This window comes from Plectropomus leopardus, chromosome 22, assembly GCF_026936395.1.
Source record: "Plectropomus leopardus strain MGB_pleo_1.0 chromosome 22, ASM2693639v1, whole genome shotgun sequence".
NCBI lineage: Eukaryota > Metazoa > Chordata > Actinopteri > Perciformes > Serranidae > Plectropomus > Plectropomus leopardus.
The window spans coordinates 17,263,159-17,275,181 of NC_142197.1; the positions used below are offsets into that span (position 1 = coordinate 17,263,159).

General features: G+C 41.2%; 1 protein-coding gene across 3 annotated transcripts in view; it reads left to right on the top strand.

Moving 5' to 3' along the window:
- The window catches only part of tbc1d22a (TBC1 domain family, member 22a), a 161,139-nt gene that overhangs the window by 71,088 nt on the left and 78,028 nt on the right, over positions 1 to 12,023 (top strand). For all 3 annotated transcript variants that reach the window (XM_088072619.1, XM_042511041.2, XM_042511040.2), the window contains one exon: positions 9,248 to 9,354. In XM_088072619.1, coding sequence (XP_087928745.1) covers positions 9,248 to 9,354 — 107 coding nt within the window. The remainder of the gene's footprint in view (positions 1 to 9,247; positions 9,355 to 12,023) is intronic.

A 12,023-nucleotide genomic window follows, 5' to 3' on the forward strand; every position in this document is an offset into this window, starting at 1 on the left:
GACATAACATGTTCATAACAATCATTTAGCATCCCTGTTATATGGTGGCTGATCTTGACCTCTGCTAAGAGGGTGAGGAGCTCCTAGAACTCATTGATTTCACTATTTCTGAAAATCTTTTTGGCTATTTTTAAAGAAAACACTTTGGCTTTTTTTTTTTTTTTTTTTTTTTTTTTTAGTTTTTTGCTTGTTTGTTTTTGTTATTTTTTCAAAATTTTGAGTGTATTTCTTTTTCTTTAAACATTTCTGGCAATTTATTTTCTTAATTTTTTTGCAATTATTTAATGTGTCGCCTAAAATACTGAGCTTTTGAAACAAGTGTTGACAGATTCATAGATTTTTATTTTTCATCATGAAAAGGTAACCATTAGCCCATCATCAATGCCGTGTGATGAAAATTATTATTTTTTTTTTTTGGTGAATGGGAAAATATATCTCTGGCAATATATTCGATTCATGATTATGTGTATATTTAGACATATTTTGATTTTTGTTTGGAAAAAAAAACCTATAAAAAAATTCTCGAGCAGGGATTGCCCCCCTGCGGTAACTCTGGAGAGCTTCTGGGGTTCATGGACCCTCTGTTGAAGACCCATGGCCAAGAACAGTTTTAAACAACTTTAGGATGCCCAGGGCTGCATTCCAATATCTCTGTCAGTCCCTCACGACGACGCTGTCACAGCATGTAGGCAAGTTGTCCCCGTCAGAAAGCATCTGGCAGTCAGACTTAATTGGTTGGCGAGTGACGCAGCCTACTCCAGCAGCGGTACGGCTACCTTCTGTAGTTTTTACAGACAGCTCTGACACTGTGTCAGGAAAAACAGACATAAATTCCAATATGACCGTTCTCACAGCACTCTCTGGCGCGGGGCAGTCAACTGCTGCTACTCTGTGTCACAGATTTGGGTCCAGGGATCGTGAGGTGCTTAAAGTACTTAAATTTGACTCTCAGGAAGTCCTGGAATTGAATAGAAAAAAGCCAGTTCTAAATTGGTCCTTTAAAAAGTACTTGAATATAATTGAGAGAAGAGAATTATGAGTTATTTTAATAAACATATTCAATAAATGTCATAGACTTTTTTTGTCCTTTGTCACTTGCATGCCTGAATAATTCAATCTGTCATAATAATAAGTTAATTTTAGGTCCTGGTAGCAAGTGTTTGCTTGATTTATGAATTTGCACAATTCTCTTGCAACAGGTGATTGAGGAAAAATTTTAAAAAATAAAAATAAAATTAAAAATAAAAATGGGTGCTTGAAAAAGTACTTTAAAGTCCTTGAATTTGACTTGCTCCTGTCAATACGAACCCTGTGGGTCACATTTATTTGTAATGTGAATGTAGCCTATTCCACATGACCTGAAATACAGTACGTGTTAAAAATAATGGAACGTTGAGAGGCAGTTTGTTATGTAAATGCTATTTAAACACTACTTAAGTCTCAGTTCTCTAACAGGAATCTGTTGACGAAAGCAGAGTAGTGTCTCACCCACTTCTCCTTGAAGAGCACTTGAGTTGAAGCCATGTCCCACATCTCATGTAACCAAGGACCCTCAAACACATACCAGTATAGAAAATAGTATAAAAAAATAACAGCTAATTCTTCTAATAATCAGCCAATGGGGCAAAGTACTTTGCACTTCTAAGATTGCACAATCATGGGATCATTGTATAATAGGAGCAATATCCAGGGGGACTTAAACTAATAATTATTTTTCGGAAGGATCATTTTATCTTTTACTCTTTAAAATATCCATCAAAAGCTGCCAGAGCCTAGGTGGTGACATTAATATGCTTCATTTGTCCAAAAACAAACCTACAAAGTTATTCTCATAATAAAGCAAGAAATTCTCAAATTTGACCTGAGTAAATTGCTTACACGGGTAAAAACAGACTTTTTTATTATACTCCATAATATTTTGGCAAACCCACTTTATCCCTTCTTAGCTCGGTGTTTTTCCCATCGCTCCTCATGTGGCCACTCTCACAGTGGGTATAAATTATGAAATCTACCGGGAACTATTCTGTTGATCCAGCTATGATTTGTACTATCGGGGGCCAGAGCCCACTCCCCCCTTACGTATGTTAGCACTGTAGAATAAGTAAGCTGCAGAGAAAAACACACACACACACACACACACACACACACACACACACACACACACACACACAAACCTCATCCCAGGCAGTGTTGCGTCTCTCTGGCATTGCCATGGTTACACAATTGTAGAATGAGTCGGCTGCTGCGCACATGTTGAATAACACATTTCACACACACACATCTGTGCTGTACAAACATCCCGAAGGCCAATATGAGGGGGGCTGATGGGGAGGGATGCAGTGGGAACAGAGATATTGGCAGCAGCAGCAACAGTTAATGCGATGCGGTAGCCTTACTCAACATTACACACTTTAAGCTTCCTCATACAAGACACCATCTTACCTCGGGGCAAGTGGATCATTATGTGTCTGCACATAGGCAGATATGGTATTAATAGCTGTATTCCATTTGATGTCAAGGACTTACATTATCTTGCCAACAGCTGTGGGGCCTGCTGTTTGATGTATGGACACACGGCTTATAGTGCAGATAGTGGGAGATGAGAACATTGTTGGAGTGATTGTGTAGATTTTATGGCCTCCAGCGTTCCTTATCACTGGTGAGGCTGAAGTTCAGTGCTTTCAGTGAGCGAGCTTAGTGGTGTACTTTGAATAAAAACCTTGTAACTTCGAGGAACTATGAAATGAAGACACTGGGGAACTTCACATTGATTAGATTTTTTTTCAGAAACTAGACAGGAGACTTAAGATAAGTTTCTAAGGCAGTGTTCGGACTACAAGCAAAACAGATTTGTTTCTCAAATAAGATCTTTAAAACAGACTTTTCACAATTTTATTCGTAGGTTGTGAGATTGGATACGTGTGTCCAGACATCACCGAGCGATCTGCATGGGTTGCTGTGATAGTTACGTAAGCGTCAGTAATCTGTGTCACGTAGCGATGCTGGTAAAACAGATTTCCAACACAAAAATGGATTTCTTTCATTTTTCCCGCCAAAGATTCTTGACATCAAGTCTTGATTATTTATTTCAATCGATTGTGGCATTTATCCACAAACTTTCTTCGTCCTTGTCGTCCTCTTTAGCATTATGCTATAGCAGCATGTGTTCTGCTTAGCACTTCCTTCACTCTGGATTTGATGTGTCATTGTGTCAGGTTCAAAGCTTTTTTAATTTTGCCAGCTATTTTAGATTGAGTGTTAGTCTTTAGATGAAAATACTTATTAGTCATATTTTAGTCATCTATGTTCTACATAGTTTTAGTTTAGGTCTGTTTGCCAAAATCTCAAAATATTTTCATTGACGAAAGACTCATCTGTTGTTGGCCGTTCTGTTCTGCTCTCCTCTCATTTTGAATGTCTATGTCTATCTTGCCTTTAGTGCTCGGCATTGTTATTACTCCTCATTGGCTCTGGCACAACTTCTCAACAGCTTAACATTGATGTTAGTCCTGCCTGTGGTGCTTATTGAGTCCCACTGTGGTGCTCACTGGTTCTTTTATATTTCAACCAAGAAACCATTCTATCATGTCGTGATGCCACACAAATCAGCTTGAATCAGTGGAGTGGCAGATTCAAAGGTGTAGACCCAGACATCCAATTTTCTGGATCAATCAGGATATAGTCTATATATACCAAAAAAAAAACTCCTAACAAATCTGGGTTGGCAGTTGGAACATGGCCATATTTTCATGAACCCAAATGAAACAAAAAACAATTACTTTGACCTCCGCTGATGTCACTTCCACCTCTCTCTCTCACACACACAGACTCTCCTGTCACCACTTTCTTTCCCCTCCAGCTGTCTATTTTCATATCTTCATCAACTCATTTCGCACACAGCCATAATTCTATCTTCATAATGCCCTCATCTCCCGTGATCCTGTATATATTTGCATGAACGTGCAAGCGTTTGTGCTCCTACTGTGTTGGTGCCACCAGGTTTGCCCGGCTGACTCTCGTCTTAATTATCCAACAGTATGAATGCCACCTTTCAGGAAAATTTTCAGTGTTATCACACTAATTGTGCTACAGTGGGGTAATCACCTTTTTTGGCGGGGGGTTGCAGAAGCCTGAGTGAGAGATGGGGTGGTGGAGGGGTTTGTCGGAGGCGTGAAAAAGTGGAAATATTACATGTCTAGCAGCGAACATGTGTCTCATTTCTAAGTGTCATTGCTTCAGCTGTGTCACTTGGGTGTCATTTTGGAAGTTGGAAAGTGGATTGTGACATGTTTGGATTCTGCAACTAAATTGTAAGTCATTAGATTCATTAGATTTAACCCGAACGGCCGCTGTAAATTATAAGTAATGACTGCACCACTTCATGTGATCTTATGGGGCTTTGGATGGTGAAATCTTGTTAAAACCAATAGCGTTCTCTGCCTCTCCTGCGGTCTGCAACTCAGGTTTGCTCGTGATTAATCTGAACCAACAGAAGGTTGTCAAACGGGACTGTTTTTTATTGCCAATTGCTGTCTGCAAAGACACACACACTCAGCACACACACACACTTTATGATTACATCAGGCTAAACTAGCTCGTTTATCATCTTACATCACATTACCTTGTGGCCCATAGTTGTAGAGGGCAGATGGCAGCACTGGCATGAGCGTGAGTGTAGTCGTGCACGCGTCTGTGCATGTAGGCGCCCGCACTCGGTCTCCGGAGGTGTAACCCGGCTCCGCATGCCAAGCTGTGCCAAGTGCTCACAGCTGGCAGCGACCAAGCAGTTGGTCTCTCTGGACAAGTTGCCCCCTGCGCCAGGACAAACAGGAAATAAGCCCTGGGGCCTGGCAGGAAACTGGAGTTGTGGCCAATAGGAAGAGAGGTGAAGAAGGGGGAGGGGAACAGCTTGGAAAGGCAGGGTAGCAGGAGCAACAGAGGAGATGTCAAATGACTGTGGAAGAGAACAAGGGAGGAGGGAGAGGAGAGAGGAAAACCATTGATGTACCAAAAGAGAGATCAAGAGACGATCAGAGGAGAAAGTCGAGGTATGAAAAGAGATGGGAGTGGCGGATTGATGGGGGAGAAGAGATATGAAGCGGCGGAGCTGAAACTACGTCAAGCGAATAACAGTTTTCCTTAAATTTGGGTTGTTCAAGAAAGTTGAGTTTGTAAATTAAACATGTCCCTCTGTAAATAAAGGATTTGGGGATGCTTTTTCCATCAAAGAATTCGTATGATCATTCTTTTAAGCAAACAATTCCCTCTTTGTAATCAGTTTGAATGGAGTGTCGTTGTCATGTGTGTATGTGGCGCTCCTTTGCCATGCCTCCAAGTCTGCGGTGTGCTTTGCTGCCAAACGCCAGTCTTCAGAGGCCGTTTCCGTTTGTGCCCAGACATGAGAGTTTGTCGTTGGCTGTATCAAACAAGTTCTCTCCTCCTGCAAAAGGTGAGTTTGTGTCACACCTCGCTTTCTCTTTCCTCCGAATATAATTTGGCGAAAGGTTATTTTGGAGACGTGTCTCACACAGAACTAAAGCCACCGAGACTCCCATTCTCTGAAGCGAGGCTCACTGATGCTTGAACTTCCCAGAAATTCCCCAGGTTCTTATTTGTGCAGCATTTCTACTGAGACACGGATCAAGTCCCAGACATGTATTGTCAGCTGGTCCTTAGTGGGGAGGCACGGCTCCAAAAGTAATCACCAAGAGAATATCTTGAAGGAATTTCTACTGAGGCATGGATCTAGTGAGAGCAATTAGCAATTTCTTCTTTTGAAGGCAGGTCAACTGAGACAAACGGCCTGTTGAGGCTTTCAAGGTGGGTTTTTAGGGCTGTTTATGTCACCCAAACACTCCTAGTTTGAAGGTGGATCGTGAAATTCAGCCCCAGGTTGTGGTATAATCAGACATGCACCACACAGCTTTGATTCTTTTATCCTTTAAACAGTGAACAGAAAGAGCTGTCTGGACTACCTGGCCATGAAAGTGACTAATGACCTGAGCTTCAACTGTTTTTAAGCATTCATCCATGTAAAACCGGTTGATGATGTTGGCGTCAGTTCCACCAGCGACCACAGGGGGCACTGTTGCCTTGTGATGCAGACACACCGCAGGCACTTCATCCACATGGCCTCTGCTCTTCCTCTCGTGTGTCCTTGTTATTGTGATGAGCTATGCCCAATTCCAGTCCAACCACTGGACTCCTGGAAGCCGTCCCTTCTAATCTGCTCTCGAGTCAAGGTCTAAGTCTGGAACTGAGCCCGACAACAAGGCTTCAGCCACGACAAAGACTGATTTGAGACTTTGGGATACTCAGGGTCTCCCAGAACGCCGGAGCTGCACCACCTTGTTAATCAGCAACGACACCATGCGGATTGCCAGTCAGGCTGTTTACAATTAATCTTTTCAGCTACAAATTTAATGCCATCAGCTTTGCCCAGAGAGAGAGAAAGGGGGGGCTGAATTCATGTGTTGTCCTTGTCTTCTGCATCACTATAGAGGATCTATCAAACTAAATACTGACTTCAAATTGGTCAGATGGTGGCCTCTTTTGTCTCTGCACTGTTATAACAGCTGCTCCAACTCCACATTTAGCTTCAGCTGATTGTAGTTGACTTCCTCTGTGGCCTCAATTTAAGATGTGGGGAAATATTGTGAGTTTTCATTCCATCAGCTGTCTCTGATTTCTGTCCAAAAATTGGATTTTATGAGATTATATCTCTATGTTTGCACTAATAATGGCTGTTATGTGTAGCCCGTAGCAGTATTACATTTTGCTTTTCATATTGCTTGTGTGTTAGTGTTGTGGTTAGAATGAACCATACTGACATCTAATCATAATCCAGCCCCTGACCACTTCCATATCTGGTATTAAAGATCTGCTGGCTGTGTGAACACAATTTCTGGACACCTTGATCTGTCCGTGTGTGATAGGATGAAAGGTCTCTCTGAAATGAAGGAACCGTAGCCTCTCTGTCCAGTTTCTTTCCATCCTAACCTGACTTCAAGCAGACAAGACAATGATGAGAGCACCCGCATGGCAGGATGTTGAACTAGTACACACACACACACACACACACACACACACACACACACACACACACACATACATACACATACACACATACACAGCTTAGTTGTTACTGGCTTTGTAGTCCTGGCCCGCTGCCAGCTCCCTGTCTGTCTGTCCGTCCGTCAGACTGAGCATGCTCATTACAACCTTGACAACATTCCACTGGGGTTGCCAAGGATACCAAGCAGAGCTGCCAGGTCCTCTGGATGTGTGCACAAGTGTGCATTAGGAATGCAAAAAACTCACACAAATACATAACTCCAATTTTTTGTAATATGACCACACACCAACACACACACACACACACACACACACACACACACACACACACACACACACACACACACACACAAGCACACACAAGTTGCTTTTCTCGGTCTCTCTCCGGCCCCCCTCTCTCGCGTTTCTTTCTCTCTGTAGATCATTGTTAATCAGTCTCGTCCCATCTCCTCCCCACTGGCTGTCAGTGGCTTGTCAGAAGCCCGTCAAAGCCCCTGCAGTCCGTCACACACTGCTGCCGTTAATGACATCTGATGACACCCGACGGTGAAGTCACCCGCTGGAGATGACTAGGAACTCAGGGTGCTCGCTGTTTGGAAATGTTTCTTCTCTGCAGTCTGAGGTGCATTTTAGGATAGGTCCTAACCTAATTCTGCTGCATGTATTTAGCTGTTTGTATTACAGTACACGTTGCTTGGCAGTATGTTGATTATAATCTATGTATTGCAGCTTGTTCCCTGTGGAATATATAAAATGACTATATCACAAACATGGAGTATAATTTGTTACGCCCTTTTTTAATTGTCGTAGGATATAATGCATCAGACGTGCTCCCCCACCCATCCAGATCATTTTCTCATTGGTGACAGTGTGTTTTTTTTGATCATCGGGGTTCCAAACCGTTACCATATTGTTGCAATTTGAAACCATGGAGCACCATTTCCACTTGCAAATATTATTAATATATGAACTGGAGAGTTAATAAATCCTCATGTTTACCAATGTTATAGTTTAAGTTACTCCTGACTGTTGATCGAAAGACTAGCTGTGTGCATCAAAATAAAAGCACCACTGGTTCTGCTTTGATTCGTTTTATATAACAATATATATACTTTATTTAACTTTAGTAAACCAGTATTTTATTTCACTTTATTATCACAGTATTTTATTTAATTTTATCACAGCAGTACTTTATTGAACTTTATTGTAACAGTACTTTATCTATATTGTAACAGCAATTTATTTCGTAGTTTATTATTTCAGTTTTCTACAGTAGTTTATAAGAAATTTCAGAATATTGACATATATATCATGCGTGGCGATATAGCCTGAAAATATTTGTATATTATTTCTACGACATATAGTCCTACTTCCTTCTTTCCTTCTCTCCTCGCAATTTCGTTTGTACTCATTTTAATAGCAGTTTACAAATGGCCTTAACAATGAATTTGAAATGAAATCATAAAAATTAAACAAATACCAACAAAAATATTGTGTAGAATTATCGAATTATACTGTGAATATGATAAAAGATTACATTGGCAGTCTAAAGGCAACTCTTTTTAATAGTCAATGACAGTGATTCGTAGTGGTAATTTGAACTCAAGAAGACAGAGCAAAGGTTGCATCATTTCTTTTGTTTTTCCGAGAAACAAGCTCACTGGCTGCGATGTATCAAGTTCTTATTATACTGTGTGCACAGAGACAGGGTGACATTATCTGAATGTTCAAAGTAGCCATGGAAAAAGGTTGAACTGCTGTTTTTTAAGATGGTAATCAATTGGCTGCTCTGTTTTATTTTCTTCCTACACGCTCAGTGGCACACTGCCTCCATCTTTTCATCCCTCTTTTGTTCTTGTGCTCCCAATTTGTCAGCGTCTTCCTTCCTTTTTATACATCTCTTTCATAACCCACCACCCTTAGCTCTCCACTTTCTCACACTCTCCACGCTGGATTTGTCCTCCCACCGCACCTTGATGTCCTTGTTCCCCTGTCTGAGTGGTGGGCTAACGACACAGCTCCTGCTGTGCTGGTAGACCTGAAGTGCTTCTTTTTCTCTCTCTTTTCCCCCCTTTCTTAAACTGTTCCCTTCACCTGTCTCCCTCTCTTTGTCCATCCCTCCCCCCTGCACTGTTTATTTCTCACCCTCTGTGTTCTCCTTTGTCTTCTCTAGAGGAGGAGGTGGAAAACTTTGACGTGTCCAGTCTGCAGGAAGAGGCTCTGAGGAACATCGAGGCTGACAGCTTCTGGTGCATGAGCAAACTCCTGGACGGCATCCAGGTAAGCATGTGTGTGCGTTGAAAAGATGTAGGCTTTCTTAGAACAAAGTCTGATCAAAAAATACGCACGTAGGGTTTTTTTGTACTTGTATACAAGCAAGACTGTACATGCTCAGTCTCTCACCGCCCTGTTCGTCTTTTCTCCCTCCACATTTCTTAACTCTCTTCAGTGCTCTTTGAAAGCTTTTTTCTGTATGGGTCTCTGATCTGGTCTTAATAGAGATAAGTGTTCCTCTCACCGCCACTTGTTTACATCAGCTCTCCACCTGTTTGCACTTGGCAGTAAGTGTTTTGCAGCATAGCAAATACAGTGTTTCTGCAGCTCTATATGAGTTTGGTCAGACGACAACCCAAGGGTGAGATCTCCCAGCCACATAAACCGTTTATCCCAAACAGTTAGCTGAATGTGGCTGGAAGTTGCGTACAGCTGCACACTGAGGTGTTGATTTTCAGTCATATTAGCAGCACTTGCAACTGCATGACATTACAGGAGGGGTGATGCACTGGTTAACATACCAGGGGACAGTCTTAGTTGCACAAACGCCTCTATTTGTACACAAGAAGATAGCAAAAAGTGTCTTTATATTGTTGATTGTTTTGAGCTCCTTTAGTTAGCTAACTTGATGCACCAGAAGGTTTATTACTCAGAATCATTTGAAGCTGTTTGGACTTTCAATACACCAAACCAGGTGCATGTAAGTGGGTTATTTAAACATGGGTAAAACCGCTAAAAAATTAGACTCCTTTGTTCATTGCGAATAGCAGACAAGTATGCTTTTCTGTGTGTTCATTTATTTTTTTGGGTTGTCACGTTCAACGTCACAGACAGGCCGGAGAACTAAACAGTAGAAAGCAGCATGGACAGAGATCTCTGAAAACTTTATTGTGGTTACTTCTTTTTCAACATCTCTTACTTATTCAGTCTCTCTTTCAAACTCGGCACAGATTAATTTGGATCGATGTTCGAGCGCCGCTGAGGTGTAGACGGATGATAATTAGTGACAGTCGGTCATAAATACCCATGACTACTGCAGAGTCATTTGACATGGTTGTTAATGCTTAGTAATACCTTTACTATAAAATTAAAAAGCCAGAGGTTTGCAGGTGTTGGAGGCTTTTTTTTTGTGCAGTGGAAAAGGGGCTCGTCATTGTCATTGTCGGGAGAAGAGCAAAAAACATCTCCTCTATCGAGAAGAGCCTTCAATGCTGCTTTTTGTTCTTTTGACAAATAGGTCTGATATAACAGATGCTATTGCAACATCTACGCCAACTTCCTTATGAGACCTTTGTTGCCAAATATTTGATCATTTGGGTAGTATTTCATACCATTTTACCGTCCGTAAGAGTTTATCATGTAATCATTGTCCAGTGCTTACATCAGCACATTTCTGATGAAGAATTTTTAATGTACATGTATTTTTGTTTAGTGTATGTGTGCATGATGTACAGCTGCAGATAATTGTTTGTATGCAAAGAGTCATACGTCGAAGCTCTGATGGCTTGACACTCCTGTCTGTCTCAAAGCCTGCAGGATGTCTCCGACATTGTGAGCATTATGTATGACTGCTTTTCAGTGTGGGTTTAAGAAATGTGATTGTCTTGCATATTCTAAAGCAGGTCTGAGTGTCTGGAGAGCAGATAATTGCATACAGACCGCAGCACCAAACTTCATTTTGTTTCATCATTTCTTCCAAAAACCCCTTTGCCCACCAGCTCTCTTAATCGGCCTTGCTCTCAGCAGTCATGGTTGAGCCATCTGTCAATTCTAAACGTGCCTGCCTGGGCTGGCGGTAGATTTGCCTTCAACACTATCATTGTAACCAACCATCCTCAATTCTACCTTAGCCCTAAAAATATCTTTTCACCATATCTTTCTGTAAAAGCACACATTCTGAGGCAGTAGTTTTTACCTTGTAGATGCTATTTGTGCTGTCAGCACATTTGAAAAAAACGTTTTGTCTCATCATGAAACAAACATTTTTGATACCTTTTGACTAACTGTTAATTTTGAAAGTCTGATTGGTTCTAATGGTTGTGGCCTGAGTGTCACTGGTTGTCTCTGTGATCCATGTTTTAGCACAATTACTATAATTATTGTTTCCTGGCGCAGTTAAAGAAGCATCTGCCAAGTCTCCCCGGCCGGGTCAATGACCCTAATCTAAAGTAACACTTTGGAGAATGGCCACGGCCGTTAGTCTTTAAATGTATTGATTAGGCAATAGGCTTATTGTTTTTATGGATATTAGTGCTTTAGGGGTAAAATATGCACTCTACGTGTCTCGATGGTGTGCTGTTTTAGTGAGAAAGTTGGTTTTAATGGCTCATTGCTGTTAGTTTACGCTGTGTAATCAGGGTTTCTGCAGGTCCTTAGAAAGTCTTAAATGTCTTAAATTCAATTTTTTTTATGAATATTAGGCTGTAAAATTCCAAAGAAACTGAAACTAGAGCATCTTTATCTTCTCTACTGTGAAGTATATTTGAGTTAAATGAAATATGTGTTTGGTGTACAGTTACAAGAGGGATTTAAATCATAACCTTCACATTTGATTTGACAGCTAACTGTAATGACAGTAATTTGGGCAACAGGGAGACATTACAGCATAGCATGCTTATTGCTAGCTGGCTAACTTACTCTTAGCTCTATGCAAGTTAAATCTGCAGATTGACCTG